Source organism: Symsagittifera roscoffensis, chromosome 3 (genome assembly GCF_963678635.1).
Source record: "Symsagittifera roscoffensis chromosome 3, txSymRosc1.1, whole genome shotgun sequence".
Lineage (NCBI taxonomy): Eukaryota > Metazoa > Xenacoelomorpha > Acoela > Convolutidae > Symsagittifera > Symsagittifera roscoffensis.
In genome coordinates this window covers 43,224,601-43,244,553 of record NC_087064.1, presented here as the reverse complement: position 1 = coordinate 43,244,553, position 19,953 = coordinate 43,224,601, and the positions used below count along the sequence as shown (strand labels likewise).

Here is a 19,953-nt window from a genome sequence, read left to right as displayed (position 1 = left end):
CTTCAAAAATGCGAACAAAAAAGAATGATTTTATTTTGTTCTTGAATCTTTTCAAAAACGACGTTAGTGGTCCGAAAACTTTTGGATAATTCTCCTACAGCGACCGGTAAGCTTGAGTTTTCTTCCCGGCTGTCGAACCATTGGTAATAAAAATGTGTATGTTTGTGATCATTCAAGTCAAGCATTTCGAAATGATATTGGTCACTTTCTCAATTTGTTTGCTCTTTGATTGATTATACATTCGTTCAAATTGTTCTCGTTGTTTGAAAATCAATATGAATTAAACTTCAAAATGAGTATCACCTTGCCGATTGTTTTGACTGTTTTAAACATTGGGCTAGCCTCATCATCACAAAACACGACGTGCTCTATTCCGGAAGAACTAGAGCTCGATTGTTACCCGTCGGTACCTGAGAAATCTTTCACGGCGTTTTGCGAGGATCACAGGGTAGGAGTTTTTCGGTATGCCAAAAGACTCACAATCTTCATATTTTTTTTCTAAAAGACGTTCTGGTTCATATTATCGCAAAACATTTCAGTTCAAGCAAAATGACATGATCTTAAGAAAAGCAACAATTGTTAGTTGCAATTGGCTGTATTCCACTGTCCGACACTTTTTCTCACGCTTTTTCAGCAAGGAAAGCAGGAACTTGAAAAACTGTCCTTTAACTACTCTCATGGACAATAACTTGCGATTTAGGGTGTGGTGGAAGGAAGATGTTGTTTCTATGGTGAAGCATCAGGACCAGACATTCTGATTGGTCTGAATTTGAGACAGTGTGGAATAGAGGACTCCCAGGTCATACAACAACTGGGCCAGGAGGTGTTGCAACAGATGCAGGTGCTCTTCATGCAGGCAAACCCTTTCGGTCTGTTTTGATCAGTATGAAAACATGAAGCACTTAAATGAAGCTTAATTTTATTATTCTGTGACAGATAATTTTTTCAGGTTTATCGTCAATCCGGTATTTTTGAAATAGACTGATGAAGGAGTCTTGAGAAACACAAAATATTCCTAAATCTATTATCTAGTTAATTATTGTAACTCGAAGCCACTTATTTTCAACGAGGAACATCGCCAATGAGATGCAATTAAAACTAAAAATACTAAAAGAAGCATGTACCTCTGTTTATCATTTTCCTGAACTCTATTATGATTCTTTTGTTTTCGTAATGGCAAAATCTGGTATAAAAATTACTCTTCTGAAGGAAAATTTCTCTTTAGAAAAATAACATCTATTTTTTTCAGTGGACGCTCCAGCCGACTCTTTTCTGGCAATGACGCAACTGGATGTTCTGTTATTACCCTCTGGGTGCAACTGCCCGGGTGAAGCGGGAGTCACGTGGGATAATGTGTCCGAGTCCGGCAACTCAGTACTCTGCCAGGGTTAGACCAACTGCTTTTGTTTTACTTTCAGAAATTATTCAAATATTATCTTTTCACCATTAGTAGCCGATAGTAACCGATTAGGTGTGGAGCGAAATTAATACAGAACTAAATAAAAACTTTTGGTTATTTTTTTTGGACAGGAAAAAGTTACCTTGCATCCAACGAGCACGGCCCTAGTAGGCTTCGAGCCACCGAGGCGGAGACTTTAACTGAGGCGGAAACAGTTCCTATCTCCATGCAAAACTTATTTACTTTTTTCCCATTTTGGCTAAGAAGCTCTAAAAAGCAAGGACAACTTGTTTTAAAGGGGACACCCTTCCTCTCAGTAATGCGACATATTGAACATGTAAATAAAAGTTCCTGTTTGCTGTTCTTTTTGCCAGCCTCAATTTTAAATCAGTCACGCAAATTTTTGGAGAGTCTGCGGGACAACTGAAAAAAAAACTCAGTTTTATTTTGAATTCCTACACGAGAGAATATTTCTTATAATGTTGTTAACCTGTTGCGTTTTGTCTCTTAAATTAGTTCTCCGTTGCAGGTCAAATCCCGACCACAGGGGACTGTCCTGACCATAGTCACTCTGAGTCCTGTGGCCCTAACTTGTACGAGTGTCTCTGCAATCAAAAATACTCCAGTTACAAATGTCTGAGAGTGGCCAAGAAGTTTCCCTGGAAAACATTTGGACCAATTTTGGCAGTTCTGACAGTTCTTACAGCTACACTTTTGTTCTGGAAAAAACATGGATACGACTCAATGCGACATTTGAAGCACAATATGGATGCTAGATTCATCAATTAAAAATCACTTTATTTTGCCACCAAGGCGTGAAGGTGAAAACTTTGAACTTACGAAATAAAAATATCTATTTTTTTTTATCGTTTTCTCAATCTTTCGTTAAAAAGGCTAGTATAGGAAATTTTTGCTGAAACGGATTTGAAATAATTGTCGATTTTTCTTCGGATTTTTGTGCATTCGGCTGAGTGTTTCAAACAAAACCTCTGGTGTCGATTTTATTATTGCGTTAGGTTCGGACAGTTATAAAAAAGCTGAGGTACTTGTTTAACAGAGCACTGCTTATGTTGAGATGGGTCCCTAGGGGATTCTTATTAGTGTTTTCTTTTCCGAAAGCTTCGAACGGATTGGCTCGATCCCTTATACTTAATTCCTCGCGGACTCTCTACCTATTCTCATATTCAAAATATTGCTCTTTTTATTTGGTCGCAAAAGTAAAAGGGAATGTTATGATGTGAAGTGGGTAAATTAGACGTCAAAGGCGAAAACACACTAAACAAAAAATGAGATTAGACAAAAACAACCATCATGAAATAAAAAAATAGATGAAAATTTTACTATTTCCAACATTGATAAAAAGCAGCCCAGTTAAAATTCCGATCAGTAGTTTGCAAAACACTAGCGTGAGCATCCTACAAAAATTTTGAAACAGGTCGCAAAGTTGATGGAAACAGCTCTTTGGTTGACGAGAAAAGAAAGCAAGACTGCTCGTATCAGGGTGAAGCCCTAAATGTTTCGAATACCTTTTAAGGTCTATGGAGCAGTAATAACATGAAAAATTTAAATATAATAAAATAAAATAATTTTAAAAAAAATGAGATTTGTGTGTAAAAACATCCCCCACACGCCATATTAAGTACAAAGTGATAGATGTTGCTCCTATTAAAAAATAAATAATAGGATATGCGCTTCCTTGAACCAATTTGGAACAATTTTTAGGACGGATTAAATCTCCGATTACGCGTTAATAGCGCTAAATAAAACGCACGTTAATTGTCCCAAATTGGCCGAAATAGCAATCTTTAAACACCCATAACTTTACGAAAAATATCACAGGTGAAATATCTTTTCAAATTTAAGTCCAGGACAACAATAGCTTTAGAATGATAAGGAAAAAAATTTCCGTCAAAAATGGCCAGTAAAAAAGTCGAAATATCTCTGAAGAAAAAAAAACACCCCGAGCACAATAATTTCGTTACTTTCGTTACAAAAGTCGGAACAAAAACTTGAAAATGCGCTCCCGAAATTGCTCATTTAATTTTGTAGTTTTTAACAACTCATGCTACCGTACAGGAAAATCACAAACAAATGTTTCGCAATTAGAGGTTGATTGTTCTAGAAAAGTAGAGAGAGAGCCAAAACTTATCTCTTCAAACAACTTATCTTCTAAACATCATCGTTTTCATGGAAAAGTTGCGTCAAATTTTATCCAAAAAACTTTTTTTTTCGCGGACCATAAAAGTTTTGTCCGAAATGATTGGGCGACTACTCAGAAACTACAATACGTTCAATTTTTCAGTTGAATGCGAAGTTTTTTTTTAAAGTTATTGCAAAGAATTTAAGAAGGAGTTAGTCCACTGAGTCGAAAAAAGTAGCTTGACAAAACTACAGGCCAGTTAAATTTCTAAAGTGTACTCTTGCAAGGAAGAGCAGGTTAGAAGAGTGTTTTAAATGAATAGTGAATTGGTTGAAATAGTTAAAATTGTTCACGCCAGGAGTCTTTCAAAATGTGTACAACTGTTTTAAAAGCCAGGCACGAGAATAGTGAATTAATTTCACGACTGCGTGAAAAAAGAGTTGCGAAAATGTTTAAGTCAACAAAATTTATGTGTTCCGTTTGTTTTTGTTCCCAGTTTTGATACGAAAGTAACGGAATATTTGTGCTCGGGGTGGACTTTTTTTCTTCAGACAAATTTCGGCTTTTTAACTAGCAATTTTTGACGGAATTTTTTTTTATCATTCGAAAGGTATTGTTGTTCTGAGCTTAAATTTGAAAAAAATTTAACACCTGTGGTCTTTTTTCGTAAAATTATGAGGGTTTAAAGATTGGCATTTTGGCCATTTTGACCAATTTGGGACAATTAACGCGCGATATAACTCGCGCTATTAACGCTTAAGCGGAGATTTAATCCGTCTTATAAATTGTTCCAAATTGGCTGAACGAAGCTTATTTACCATATATGATTTGTTACAAGGAACAAAATCTATCTTTTTGTACTTTATATGGCGTGTGGGGGGATGATTTTCATAAAATTGTTCAAATTTTAGAAAAAAAAGTTTCATTTTATTTTATTTCATTTAAATTTTTTATGTTTTTACTGCTGCTCCATAAACCTTAAAACGAGCAGTCTTTTTTCGTTAGTTTTTCATCTACTAAAACATTATTTTCTCTCTTTAAAACATGTTTTCAAACTATATATACTTCTCATTCGCGCTGATTGAATTCACGCTGTAGATTACCTAAATTTGTTCATACAAAAAATTTCACGTACTGGTTTTTTCGTGAACTCGGTATGAACTCACGCAAGTTGACTAAATGGAAAAGACGTTCACAAAAGAAAGCAATAAATGTGCCCATCTTTTTTTGTGATAACTAAATGAAAAAAAATTATTTGGGTAAGTACGTCAGTTAATGGTTTTTGAAATTTTTAATCCTTAATTAAGCGTCCACCTTTAACAATTGTTGAGAAGCTTAGTTGTTGAAAAAATTGTTGAAACAATTTGCTAAGAGTAGTCAACATATGAAAAATATTGTAAAAGTTAAATTTTCCATGCAGACAGAGCAGTAGCTTGATGTTGCGACTTTCAAAAAATATGACGGAAAAATAATTCTAGTAGTAGTTCTTACATAGATTCACATTAAGTTCAAGTTTTTGACGGAAATTTGTTATCATCTGAAAAGTAACAACACCTAAAGCTAAAATTAAACAAGACTACCCGTATAAGGGCAACGCCTTGAATAATCTGACTGCCTTTTAAGGTCCATGGAGCAGTAATAACATGAAAAAACAGCGTAACAAAATAAAAAGATTTTTTTTTAAAGTTTGAGTTTTTTGTGAAAATCATCCACCCTCACGCCAAATAAAAAAAAATTGATAGATTTTGCTCCTAGTAACAAATCAGATAGGGCAAATAAGCTTCCGTCAACCAATTTGGAACAATTTCTAAGCCGGATTGAAACTCCGATTACGCATTGTTAGCGCGAAATCTATCGCGCGTTAAATGTCCTAAATTGGCCAAAATGGGAATCTCTGAACCCCTATAACTTTACGAAACATGATCACAGTTGAAATATTTTTTCAATCATAAGATCAGGACAACAATACTTTTTAAATGATTTCAGAAAAATCGGCAAATTAGCAAGTTAAAAAGTCGAATTTTGTCTGAAAAACTAAAACCACCACGTGCACAAATTTTGCGTTACTTTCGTTACGAAAGTCGGAACATAAAAACACGCATGCAGCTGTTTTTTGTTAAACTATAGCAGTTTGAAATTTGAATTATTTGTAGCTAAATTATTCTGCGAGCGAAACTTCTTTATATTGTTACTCCTAGCAGATGCGGCAAACTATTCCGGTTTGGAAGCCAATTCATATACAATCGAGGCAACCAATTAGTCCAAATAATGTTTTGGCAGATACAAGATATAGTATTTTGTGGTTTTTTCCAATTTCTCACTCACAATGACTTATAAATTGAAAGCCTTATCATTGTGATCATAATGAAATGAAACGTTTAACTGTGATCATACCACTTTGTATGTCGTGCTTTTTTTCTTCATAGCCCCTCCTCCAGTTAAATGCAGCCCCCAACCAATGAGTAACATATAACAAAAATGTGCAGTGACCATGTATGTGTATGTTTATTTGTTCATTTATGACTAGTTAATCAATGTAGCGCTCAGTTCAGTACAAGCAAACTTTCCTCTTGTTAGTTTTTTTTGTAGAGTTTTTGTACATCAAACTCGAATTTATAACAGAGTTATGCTCGCTCGCTTCTGGATTCCAAACCCACACTTTTTACACGAGTAAGTGGTTTTGGCAGCTCAATTTCAATGAGAATTGTTGACTACACAAATATCTGGTAAAACATTTTTTTTGCCGTGGAATTCAGCGAAAAAGTTTCTATCATTGTCAATCAAACTTATCTTCGTTTGCGCAGCGGGTTACCACTGCGAAGACTGTGCTGTTAAAATTTTTTGGGGAATAATTTTGATTTTATTTTTTGTTGAAACTAGTTTCTCTCAGTGTGAATAAACGGTTGTTGCAAATGCGATAGAAAATTGATTCAATCAATTACAAAAAAAAATCGGTTATTTATCGTTAGTTTATCCCCCCTCGTAGACTGTTTCCCCTCCTACCCCCGTTTATTAGATGAAAAAAATGTGAGAAAGAGGACAGAACCTACTTAAATGGTATCACAAAAAGAAACATTTTTTCTAAATGCCGATAAATCTGTTTGGATTTGTGCAATTTGCTTAGATAACTTTTTATTCAATAATTGAAAATTGAACATTGTGAACAAAGATTCTTATCAGTAAAATTTGTTACAGAATTTGTTACAGAACGAAAAAATACAGAATTATGAGCTTAGTATTTCGATGTTCCTTCTTATTAGCAGTGCTTGCCTTGCTTTATCTTCAAATGCACCTGTTACCTGAATTTAATGGAGTGAGCACAATAATTATCAAACCAAATTTTAAAACATCTGTTTTATACTGGGACCACGACAATGAACTGCAGAAACAGAAACTTTTTGTGAATGGTAGCAAAAAATCAGTGTTTGTTCACGTCTGGCGAGCTATTTGCGACGAAAGACTGAATTCTATGAAAACCGTTGTTATTTTTGTTCTCACCAGACTAAAGAAACCAGAGGGATTTGAACATGACAGCACTGTGAGATGTTTTAATGGCCAAAATCCAATTTCTCATTTCAACTACACTCCAATATTGTACTACATGCCTGGGTTCTTCGTTTTCTGCCCATTCGAACGCACTCAAACATGTCCTAGAACAGTTTCGATTCAATTCGGAGACCAGATTATAACGAACGAGATTGAAGTCGAACGTCAGCTCAGCCCAGATGTAAGAAATCGAGAAAGGAAGCATTCATTAATCACAGTATGTTTGCCTGCAATAACAGCTAATATGGGCACCTTTGAGCCATACAGGTACAAGTATGGCAGATGGGTACCTAGACAAAAAACCATCAGATCAGTAGATGATTCCCTAAAACAGGAAATTATAATTGGATTTGTTTCTTAAGATTGAAATATAGGAAGTGTCAAGGTATTTTGCAGATGCTATCAAGGTTTTGTCAACACTTCTTCATTGCTAAAAAAATAATGCGAACACAATAAACGCAAATAGAGGGTTTGACTTTTTAAAGCCGCGTATGACAAAAAATATTTCACAAATAGTTTCATACTAAATCATATAAAAAAAAATTGAAACAAAATTGCAAATTTTTCCTAACTAAATTTTATATTTTTCATTCAGTAAATTTTTTTGATTTTACAAAAACTTTCAAACTTGATGTACTGCAGATTTTGAAAGGAACGACTTATGTATCTTTTTATCAGTCGTTATTATCGTTATATAAGATAGCTATAAAGCACCAGGTAGGTTTATGAAGAGGGTAAATTATTCTTCAAAAAAATTCATGTCAATAAAAGAAAATTTAAATTTACTGCAAAGAGGATTCTGAAAACAAATGTTGTTTGCGGTTTGCGTCGTATTATCATGTAGTATCTCGGTCTGTCGTTCACATTGGGATCTAGGTCTCCGCTCAATACCTGGTGTTTCTCGTACTGTCTGAAGAATTGGCGTAGGTTCATTGAGATTTAGAGACATCTATTAAATTGTCTATTCCATCTAACATTTTGCAATTTTGCAACTTTGGTCTTTTTCTAATTCGTGATATCAACATTGAGTTGGCCTTTGGTCGGTTTCAAGGATTTCTTTTGCTGCGATGTTTAGTTCATACTTTAAATCTTTTGAGGGAAGTGACTACGGCACCACACCAATAGATTTGTCATTCCAGAGTTAGAAAGTAATCGAGTTTTCATCTCCTTTGCTGCTCGTTCCTTTGGCTATAAAATTTCTTATACATTGCATTTATTTATCTACATCTTTTTAGTGAAGTCAGTTTTTAGTTGCGACTTTTTATTAGTTGTTTTCGCAAAAGCGTTTTTGTTTACTTCGGTTATTTTAAAAAGTTCCTCGCATGGAGCCACATTTATCAAAAGTAGTATCGGTATCGTAGCACATGGTGGACATGTACTTCGAGCGATGTCCTTCGGGGTGGTGAGGCCAGAGCGGGTTACAATTTCACCGTCTCTTTGGGCAGGGTCTTTTTTTGGGCTCAACCTTTTGTTTCATTTTATGAGGTGTTTTTCTCTTTTTTATTTGGCGGTGTCATTTTTTTAAAAGTAGATTTGAGTTTTCTTTTGACTTTTTACTGTTTCGTTTGATTTCAAAAGAAAGAAAGAAAGAATAAAGTATTCAGTTTTAATCTGGGCTTAATCCGGTTTGGGTACCGTGGGACTTTCTTTCTAATTCATGCTATTAGTTTTTTGGTTTAGTGGAGTTAATAAGCTGCGTTGGTTAGTTTAAGCTTACTCTTATAATTTCATGCAACCGAGTTAAAAGAAAGTTTGAAACGTGTGAAAACAAGTTAGAGTTGTTTTCAGACAGATTTGAAGCTTGAAATTCATTTGTTAAATAATTTTTCGTTGGCGAATTGTGCGAAATGATGGAAAGAGTGTGTGAATTGTGGGCAAGTGAAGAGATAATGAAAATTTACCAAGGAAGCTCCTCGTAAAAACTTAGTTTTCATTTAATTTATATGCAACTTTATGAAATTACTGCTCTAATGATCTGTGACATTCGACCAGAATGGATCAAAATGCAGATTCAGCATATTCGAAATTTTAGCAGTGAACCTTCCGAATTGGCGATTTTGAAGGAATAAGAGCGTTATTGGAACGATTGGCCAAACGGTGAGGGCTAGATTATTCTGGTATTTTGAAATTTTAAAAATTCGAAGTGATGACGTAATAATTCTGAGAAGCGTCAAAAACGGCCATTTTGGAAGAAAACCAGAAAAAAAACACAACAACGATAGTTGCGACGACGACAACAACGAGAAAATTGAGAATCAGAATCAGAGAAAAGCAGAAGTAGCAGAGACCGCTCCAAGTTGCAACTATTGTGTCGCTACAATAGTTGCAAAGCAGTTGCTAACAACAGTGAGGGGTGGAAACCAGCCTTCCGGATTACAGAGAAATCAAGCTTAACGTGCTTGATTCAGTGGATTCGAGAATCCGGAGGGGTTTCGGGACTGAAACTTTTATCATCTTAAATGAACTTTTAGCTTCCCTGTCATGTCCTGATTTGAATTTAATTAACATCTGAATTCATTCTACTAAGATGAGAAGCTAGGAGTTGGGGGAAAGGGTTGATCCATCTTCTGTTGAGGACAGACGAGCTCAATGCCAGACTAGTGAAATACCAGACCAAACTCAAGGTCAGACTTGAGCAATAGAAACCTAATTAAAGGTCAACTGGTATAAAACTCAATGCACTCAGACAAGGTCAACTGGTCTGCTGGTATTTGATAAACTAATTAATTAACTGGTAATTAATTAACTGGTACTATTTGATGCTCAGTTTGTCGTGTCATTTTAAAAACACAATCTCAATTCATTCTTCAACAATCAGTATCTCTTCTCTCTCCTCAGTTGAAACCTCAGATAACTCTCAAACCTCTATCCCCTAGTCCTACTTGCTCTAACTCTGAATCTTAACAGGTTATGGGCCCAGATTTCTAAACTTTTTGATTTAATAATTATTTGATTTCTGTCAGAGTTTTTTTTAGCTTTTATCTAGCCTTTAGCAAAGCAGAGATGGACTTGAAACTGGCTGGATTCAGTGGAAAGTCTGAAGATTTTCCAGCTTGGTCGACGAAGTTTGTGGCACTGATGCATACCAAAGGCCTGTTCAGGACTGTGATGGGCAATGACGATCTACCAGAAGCTGAACCTACGCTACCTGAGAATCCGAATGCTGACCAGATGACGGCGTACAACACCAAGATGCAGGAGCGAGCTGTGCTGATCCAGCAGAGGAAAGACAACCGAAACACAGTGTGGTCACATCTAGCTCTGGTCCTGAACAACACCACACTGATGTACATCAAGAACGACTGCGTGGCTGCGGATGGCTATGGCGATGGGACGAAGGCCTGGAGACTGCTGCAAGAGAAGTTTTGCAGTGTGGAGAGGCCTACAGTGGTCAGTCTAGTAGGCCAGCTTGCGAAGCTGCGCCTAGGATCAGAGGAGGATCTCGATGACTACTTCGTTCGAAGTCAAGAGCTGATGACGCGGCTGAGTGAAGCTGGGGAAGCAATTACGGACACACTCTTCAATGCGCTCGTGATCAACGGACTGCCTGACAGCTTTGAGCATTTCGTGGTGCAGGAGAGCTTCCAGCCGGCCAAGACTTTTACAGAGCTGAGAACGAGGTTGAGGAACTATGATGACTCGAGACGAGCTCGATGTGGAGAGAAGACTGGGAATGGACACATAGCTATGCAAGCTGTGAGGAAGAAGAAAGGAGCGTCGGGTGGTGGCTGTTTTGTGTGCGGTCAGAAGGGTCATTTGGCAAGAGATTGCAGATCCAGAAGTGACAGTGGTCAATCTGGTGCTCGAGGCAGTGGCTCGAATGAAGCAAGTGGTCCAACTTCAAGGAAGCAAGGGTGCTTCAAGTGTGGACAACAAGGACACTTTGCAAGGGACTGCAAGCAGGCAAAGACAGGGTTCTTCAGTTGTTGTGCAACAACCTCAATGAAGGGAGATGATCTCATTGTGGATACGGGATGCACCGATCATGTAGTGCGCGACAAGGCTGTCTTCTCAAGCTTTGAGAAATGGGATGAGGGGACAACAGTTGAGAATCCGAACGGTACAATATCAAAGATTGAGGGCATAGGCTCGGTGGAAGTGGACATACGAGACTGTCAAGATGTGACGAGGAGCTACACTTTCCACAATGTGCTGTTTGTGCCGAGCTACAACGTGAATCTGATGAGTGTGAGCTCAGCAATAGCTAGAGGGTCTAGTTTCAGCTTTACATCAGACTCTTCTCATCTTGTGGCACCGGATGGTCGACGGCTACCAGTGAAGCAGCGCGGCAAGCTTTTCTTCCTGGAGTGCAAGTTCAAGAGGAACGCGATGACTCTAGCTACGAAAGCGAAGATGGAGACAAGTAGTGCAATGCTGTGGCACCGAAGGCTGGGGCATCTCAACAAGCATGATCTAATATCAGTTGTTGATGTCGGCGAGCTAGGGTTCTGCGAAGTGTGCACAGCTTCGAAGATGCACGAAGTAGCAATGCCAAAGAAGACAGAGAACAGGGCAACTGCAGTGGGGCAGCGGGTCTTCAGCGACATCCAGGGACCATTTGAAGTTGCGAGCATGCATGGAGCGCGCTATGCCGTGAGCTTCATTGATGACTTCAGCCGTCTGGCAGTGGTCAAGTACCTGGTTAAGAAGAGCGATACTCTTTCGAAGTTCAAAGACTTTGTAGCTGAGCACGGAACACCGAAGTGCTTGAGAACTGACAACGGAGGTGAGTATTCGTCGAATGCTTTTCGGATGTTCTGTAGAGAAATGCAGGTGAAACAGGAGTTTACAGTACCTAATACTCCGCAACAGAATGGCGTGGCAGAGAGGTACAACAGGGTGATAACTGAGATGACTCGATGTCTACTGGCCGATGCAAAGCTCTCAAAGATGTTCTGGGTACGAGCAATGTCAACGGCAGTCAGGGTTCGCAACTTGTGTCCTACATCCAGCAATGAGCATCGCATTTCATCAATGGAGATGCATTATGGGAAGCCATCGAAAGTCAACTACCTGCGAGTGTTCGGATGCCTGGCGTACTACCTGGACAGAGGAAACCGGCGGAAACTGGATCCGAAAGGCAAGAAGAGCAAGTTCATTGGTTATGACGAGGAGAGCAAAGCCTACTTGCTGATGGACCTGGAGACAAAGCGAGTGGTAAGAGCAAGAAGCGTGACGTTCAATGAAGACATCATTCCAGACGACTTTCTGGTAGACAGTGAGCAGTCACAAACACTGGGTCTATCAATCGAGGGATGCATTGATGTAGAGGAAACTAGCACGAAGGCCATCACTGAGTCTACCAATAAAGCGAATGATAGTGGAGCAGCAGCTTCAGTGGGGGTTACGGAAGATGACCCAGTCGAGACTGAAGAATTGGAACCACCTTCCACAGAGCCTCCAGAGCAGAGGCCAACAGAGATTCCAGAGCAGCGGTCAACTAGAACGCGGAACCCTCCCATCCGATACGGACTGGCTTACACTCATGCTTCAGTGATAGCACAAGAGCCAAGAAGCTACTTGGAAGCAGTATCTGGACCAGAAAGGGAGCAGTGGCTAGCAGCTATGGCTTTGGAGGTGCAGTCACTGAAGGCAATGGGCACCTGGACACTTGTTGATAGACCAAATTCTCGCAAGGTCATTCCTGGACGCTGGGTGCTTGCTGTGAAGAGAGATGCAATGGGACAAGTGGAGCGGTTTAAAGCCAGATACGTGGTGAAGGGTTTTATGCAAGTGGAAGGACTGGACTTCAATGAGACCTTTGCGCCAACCTGTAAACCAGAAACAAAGAGAATACTACTGGCTTTGGGAGCGCAAGATGATCTTGTACTTCATCAGATGGACGTGAAGTCAGCCTTCCTCAACTCGCCGTTAACAGAAACTGTGTATATGGAACAGCCCGAGGGGTTCAGCAGCGGGGACAACCAAGTGTGTTTGCTACAACGCAGTATCTATGGGCTGAAGCAGGCAGGAAGGGACTGGTACCAGACGCTGAGCACGTTTCTTCTGGAGACTGGTTTCACTCGAAGCACCAATGACTTCTGTTTGTTCACGATGAGGGGAATGGATGATGCTATGATCTATGTTCTAGTATGGGTGGATGATATCATCATTGGCTGCAAACTGCAAGCAGAAGTTGACAGGGTGAGGGACCGATTCACTGACCGATTCAAGATGGATGATCGCGGTCCATTAGCCTGGTTTTTGAAAATGCAGGTCAAACGGGCACCTGGTTCTGTCACTGTGAATCAGTCTCGCTACATTGAAGACTGCTTGGAGCGCTTTGGGTTGGCTGACTGCAAACCAGTAGGGACACCAGCTGATATCAGCACTCAGTTGACGAAGAAGGACTGCCCTGGAGCGGGCTCAGAAGAAGCAGTGGCAATGCAGCGTGAGGACTACAGAGGCATAGTGGGCTCGTTATTGTACATAGCCAAGCAAACGAGGCCAGACATCCTAGCTACTGTGACTCAACTTTCACGGTTTCTGGAGAATCCTGGGAGAACACACTGGGTGGCTGCTAAGAGAGTACTGCGATACCTGAAAGGAACCAAAGATCTGGAGCTGTGCTACATCAAAGATCCTGATGGGTTCAACCTTTATGGTTCAGCAGATGCTGACTGGGCTGGTGACGTTGATGACAGAAGGTTAACAACAGGCTACAGTTTTCATGTGCAGCGGTCAGGAGCAGCAATCAGCTGGAGTACCAAGAAGCAACCTACTGCAGCAATATCTACCAGCGAAGCTGAGTATCAAGCAATGGCAGCGGCTGTTCAGGAAGGCCTCTACTTACGATCCCTACTCAATGAGATGGATATGACGCGTGATGGTCCAACTGTGATCAACGAGGACAACCAGAGCTGCATCAAGATGTGCAAAAATCCCGTAATGCAGAAGCGTACAAAGCACATTGATGTCAAGTATCACTTTGTCCGAGAGCGGGTCGAGGATGGAACATTTGCGCTCGAGTACTGTCCAACCGAAAACATGGAGGCTGACTTGTTGACGAAATCCCTGAGCAAGGCAAAGGTGGATCAACATCGTCGAACGCTGATGGGTTGCAGCCTGACATTGGACAAAGCCAATTCAGCCTGAGTGGGGGTGTTGAGGACAGACGAGCTCAATGCCAGACTAGTGAAATACCAGACCAAACTCAAGGTCAGACTTGAGCAATAGAAACCTAATTAAAGGTCAACTGGTATAAAACTCAATGCACTCAGACAAGGTCAACTGGTCTGCTGGTATTTGATAAACTAATTAATTAACTGGTAATTAATTAACTGGTACTATTTGATGCTCAGTTTGTCGTGTCATTTTAAAAACACAATCTCAATTCATTCTTCAACAATCAGTATCTCTTCTCTCTCCTCAGTTGAAACCTCAGATAACTCTCAAACCTCTATCCCCTAGTCCTACTTGCTCTAACTCTGAATCTTAACATCTTCGATGGAGATGATGATTTTTATCTACTGAACAAAAACAATAATAATTCAATAAGTAGTAGTAGCCCCGTTTTTAGGAGTGACCTCGTGGTCTGGGGATACTGAGACCGAGCCATGAGCTCACTATTTCTGCATGTAATTAAGTTAATTTGAGTGTTTTGACCGAAGCCGAAAGCAGTAAAGTTTTTTGTCGACCCGATGTTAGAAAAACCACCGAAAGTACTGGCTTGGTAGAGACGGTGAAAAGCATGCAAAGCTCTGTTTAGACGTTAGCCAGTCGTCTTAGGACATAGTTTTGTTCTCCGTCGATTTGTATCTTCCGGGCGAAAGTTACATACATGTTTTTATGGCGCTCCTGGGTGTTATTCTTTTTTAACATCATGACCAGCAGAACCGTTAACGAGCACTCCGCGACGAGCGGAGGCTCACATCAACGCCCTTAATAGGCCTAAACCGCCGGGGCGGAAGGGTAGTTCGGAACGCGGAAGCCTTCCGGATTACCGTGAATAGCTTTTTAACCTAGTTAAGACCGAAAATTCACGAATCAGGAAGGGTGGGGGGATCGGCCATTCCCTCGTTCCCTGAGAGGTTTGTGACCAAAAACACTTGAAGATATATGTAAAACCAAACAAAAAGTAGTATAGTACCCAAGAAAAACAAAAAACATAAAAAATAACCGAAAAACCAAAAACAGTAAAAAAGTAAAAAATCAGTAGAAATCATCCCCCCAGACAAGATGTGATCCGGCCCTCCCGTTTGTTGTTGATAGATATATTGTTGTTACAGGCATTTATATCAGTCAGGATTTTTACGATCAATTTTGTGGCCCGTGTGTGAGGCTTGTACTGTAGGGTTATTTGAGCATTTAAGCACGTTAATGATAAATTGCGCTCAATCCGGAAGGGTCAGCTGATTTGCGCTCAATTCGGAAGGGTCTTGGGAGAAGACTGATCCGGCAAGCAGTACAAGGAGCAACAAGAAGGGGCTCAAGGACAACAACAATCGACTGTTGGGTAACGTTAACAAGTTTTGTATCCCTTTTGGTACAAAAAGTAAGATAGTAATCTGTGGGGGGCTCGACAGTGCTGCACTGTAGTGACCCTTCACCGAACTGCGAATATCCGAGTTAAGCACCTTAATTCGGATATCAAACAAACCCGGAGCGGTATAGTATTACTAATATCATTACTTATATAGCCTCTATTAATACTCCTATATCGTTTTTCAGTGAACAACACAGAAAGCAGACCGGTTTTTAGGGTCAAAATAGCGATATTTTGATCCCCCCACAAACCGCGATTTTTGAGATATCGATATTTTTTGAAACGGAAAAAAGCGCTAAAGTAGTGTGTTACATTGTAACTGCACTACTATAATAGGTAGAACCGGTTAAGTTTAGTTCGAAAGTGGTTGGAACTATTTTGGAACAAACAACCAAATTTTCGTGATTTTTGAGAAAACGAAACATTATAAATTCAGAAAATTTTTTGAAATTTTTGAGTTAGAACAGTAAAAATAGTTGTTCGGACAACGTCCACTAGTGAATCTACAAGTTTTAAAACCCGCTTCCCGAAAGCCTTCCGGGTTGCAGAGAAATCGAACTTGGTGGATTCATCAATCCGGAGGGGTACAAGTAGCATAGTTTTTCGCAAATTTTTTCAACTAAAGCGTTTTAGATCGGGTCTTTTGCATTGAACTAGAAGAGTATAGGCCTTCTGAGCTCGGATCAATAATTTTTAGGTCGAAAGGAACAGAATTGCGGAAAAAGTTAGGCGGAACCTATAAGAGAGAAATTTCTTGACTTTAGAAAAAAGACGTTTTGGTTAATAACTTTAGAACTACTTTGGCAAATCCAGTTGATCTTGGTACCAATAGATCAGAAATTAGCTGAGCTTACTGATAGGGAAAAAAAGTTTTTCGGAAAAGTAAGCGTGAAAATTTTTTGAGATTGTTTTTAGCAAATTCACCAATTTAGGAGGGTAGACCCTTCACGTTTTATAAATATTTTGTAGAAAAGCCCTTATACCCCTACCAAAAGGTAATAGCGGTTGAATAAAGTAACTTTAGGCCGTTCTAGACGAAAAGGGAAGGCTAAAGGCACAGAAAAACCTTGATCGAGCCGAAGTTAGGCGAGCGATAAGACCCTTCACCGTTAGCGTGAATTGTCAAATTAGAGGCTTAACTTCAATCCGGAAGGGTCTAGGAAAGCAGTACATACCCTTCCTAGTTAATTGAAACAGCAAAATCGCATCGGAGAACGTATCCGGAAGGGTATAGGTTGAAAGAAGGAAATCTCCGAAAAGCTACTATTACAGACCAGAGGGCTCCCAATCCGGAGGGGTCTTATATTTGCTAATTCGGAGGGGTCTCAATCCGGAGGGGTCTTATATCTACTAACTCAGAGATGTCCCAATCCGGAGGGGTCTAAATTTTGCTAGTCCGGAAGGGTCCTATTTTTGCCAATCCGGAGGGGTATTATTTTATTAAAGGACTTAGGTAAACAGGAAAAAGACTACAGTGAGAGGTATTAGGTTATTAGCAGACAGGCTAGGAATCAGTGACTGCACTGGTAACTTGTCTTTCAATAAAAACCAGATCGAAACAAAACAGGTCCGAATTCGGATATTCGCTACACTAAGTCTAAACTAAAAAGCGCGTAATTATTTGGTGTGGATTGAAACTCAATAAGTTTTTGTGAAAAGTGACTGCCCTGAGGATTTTAGTAGGTCTAGCTCGGGCAGTCCAAAGGCAGATAGGTAACACATTACTCGGTGGGTGCAATAGACGCCCACTTGAGAAATTTACTGCCTTCAAATTTTGTCTGTTTGGTGCAGCACCAAGCAGGGAAAGCTTTTTCTTAAAAAAACAAGTTCGACTATTGTACTGCGACCGACTAAAAGTACAAAACACATACGTTTTTTTTATATATAGGGGTATTCATATTCTGTCATTATATATATTTTTTTGTTTTTGATTTTAAATCTACATAAACTGTGCTTGATTGGGTATTGTGTACACTATCTTTTAAATTGACTGATAACATCATATTGTGCTAGTACTCAAATCTTACGACCGATAATCGGTTAGTGTGAATAAATTGTATACAAACTGTACTCTGATAACATACAGGGATTCGTGGTCACTATTTAATAGCATCTTGTGAAATTTATTGTGTTGTGTCATTATTATTGGTAGTCAAACTATAAGGTCACTAGCAATCGAATTAAGTCTATAGGCATTAGGAAGTGACAAATTGAGAATGAGTCTAGACAAGTCAAGGATACCTAAACGGGGTAATAGCTCTAGGAAATTCATACCTAAAAAGCAAAGAAGAACAATGACCGATCCTTTTGTGGATTGGATCAAACGAGCCCGAACCGACAAAAAGGAGACGGTTTCAGGCAGAATGGTTGAAACAAGGAGCCAGAAGACCTCAGAAGAGTGAAAAGAACTGTTAGAAGTGGAGGTCAATACGGACCATGCCATGAACGACAACCAGGAAGTACATGGACTGGAAGGGAGAGGCAGAAGGCTGGCGAGTGAATCTACTCCGGTAGAACAAGGCCATGATTTTGCCACTTCCACCCGGACATTGGATCGAGAGGAGATGTCGGAACTGTCCGACATCTCAACTGAAATAGCGGCAACTAGAAGATCTCCAACAGACAACACTATGATGGCAGGCGGACTGAGAAACAAACAACGTCATCATCGCTCTCAGAAAGAATGAGGAACACCTTAGGAAACATCTTTCCATTCACCATGGGAGGGGGCGCAGGAAATGAAGGTGAATCCCAGGAGGAGGAGGACGAAGAAGAGCAAGTGGACTTTGGGTCTCAAGTCAGCCTCAATAGTTCGACCCAGGAGAATGAGGCATACGTCGGAAGAGAGACTAGAACCATGGACAAATTTGGTGTAGTGAGAACGATAAGCAAAGAGGTAAACCCACCGGGCCAGTCAAGAGACTTCGCGATTATGACAAATTCAGAGCTGCAAACTGGGGAGAGTAGAAACAGAGGGCTAGGCAACGCATTGGCGGATCCTGAGGTGGATAATGAAAAAACGTCGAGGCAGAGAGTCAAGGCCCGGATCTCGACCAGAGCGAAGCTACCTGGGACCGACAGGGTTACACCGCCACTAGTGACGCCACTCGTGGATAACGGGGCAGCACTAGAAGAAGCCTTAAACAACATAGTGGACAGTTTAGGAGAACAAAATGAACAGATGTCCGTAAGAATGAGTGAACTAGAAAGGGCAGTTCACATTGAAAGAGAAAGGCTGCGGGAAGAAATAAACCGCAATAGACAAGAAGTTGGTAGGAGCGAAAAACGCTTGAAAGAAAGAACGGACGAGCATATGGCAAAGAACTTGTCGCGAATGACAAGAGAAGCGGAATAGCGAGAGTTACGCTTAAGAGACGACATGGAGAAAGTAAGAATTCAGCAAGAGCAGTCTCTTGGGACTCTTGACACAAAGATAGACGCGATGATGAAGAGGCGAACTCAGGCTATCATGGATAGGTTGGACGGGCTTCTAAGCAGCAAGAGTGGACCAAAAGAAGGGGAACCGAACTCGGGAGGTCCCAGCAGGGAGCCGAAGGTGAACTTCAATGAAGATCAAAAGAGGAAGACGTATGGATGCACTAGAGGCAGGGGCAGTTCATCAGGGGGATAATCAGGGGGATAATAGAACATGGGGCCCGAACAGTAGAGCAAGTTCAACGGGGAACAGACAGACCTCTAATGAACGACCAACGCAAGGCACACATGCGACTGGGAGAAGTGATTCCGGTAACAAGGGGCATGCAAGCCCGGGGAGGAGCCATGTGGGCCAAGCGGGAAACACTCACGGCGATTCGGATTGCAGGGATGCACCTCATACAGAGCCTTTGACAAGGTGTGAGGACACTCAGGCGGGACACTCAAGGGATGCTACGGCAATGGCCACAGCCTTTGAACCCCTAAACAGGTCTTTGGAGACATTCCTTACAAGGTTATCCAGAACCAATAAACGCAGTGAGAAGTCCAGAAGCGTCTTTAAGAAACCAAGATGCTATAAAGATGAATCTGATGGCTGTATTGATACCTGGATAGAGGTAATGAAGCTGCATTTCCAGGAAGAGGACTTGTCGGAGAGACAGGAATGCAGTGCGCTCACCAGCAACTTGGAAGGGACAGCCCTGAACTGTGTCATGGCCAAGAAGCAATATCAGCGTGACACAGCTGAGAAAATCTTCGAAATCTTGTTAAACCGTTTCGGATCAGGGGTGCAGGGGCACCAAGCGATGATGCGCATCGAGAAACGGAGGCAACGAGAAGATGAAACGATAGACAAGTTTCTCGATGACTTGGAAATGCTGAAAAGACGCAGCCAACCGGATAAGTCAAACCGAAGGATGAACCTGGCCGTAGCCTCAAAATTCATTT

At 40.4% G+C, this 19,953-nt stretch overlaps 1 protein-coding gene across 1 annotated transcript; it reads left to right on the top strand.

Moving 5' to 3' along the window:
• Positions 1 to 229: 229 nt before the first annotated feature.
• LOC134842623 (all-trans retinoic acid-induced differentiation factor-like) lies at positions 230 to 2,234 on the top strand. The gene is made up of 4 exons (XM_063859049.1): positions 230 to 448; positions 701 to 869; positions 1,250 to 1,387; positions 1,929 to 2,234. The coding sequence occupies exons 1-4, from the start codon at positions 293 to 295 to the stop codon at positions 2,186 to 2,188; spliced, it is 723 nt and encodes a 240-aa protein (XP_063715119.1). The 5' UTR covers positions 230 to 292; the 3' UTR covers positions 2,189 to 2,234.
• The last annotated feature ends 17,719 nt before the right edge of the window (positions 2,235 to 19,953 follow it).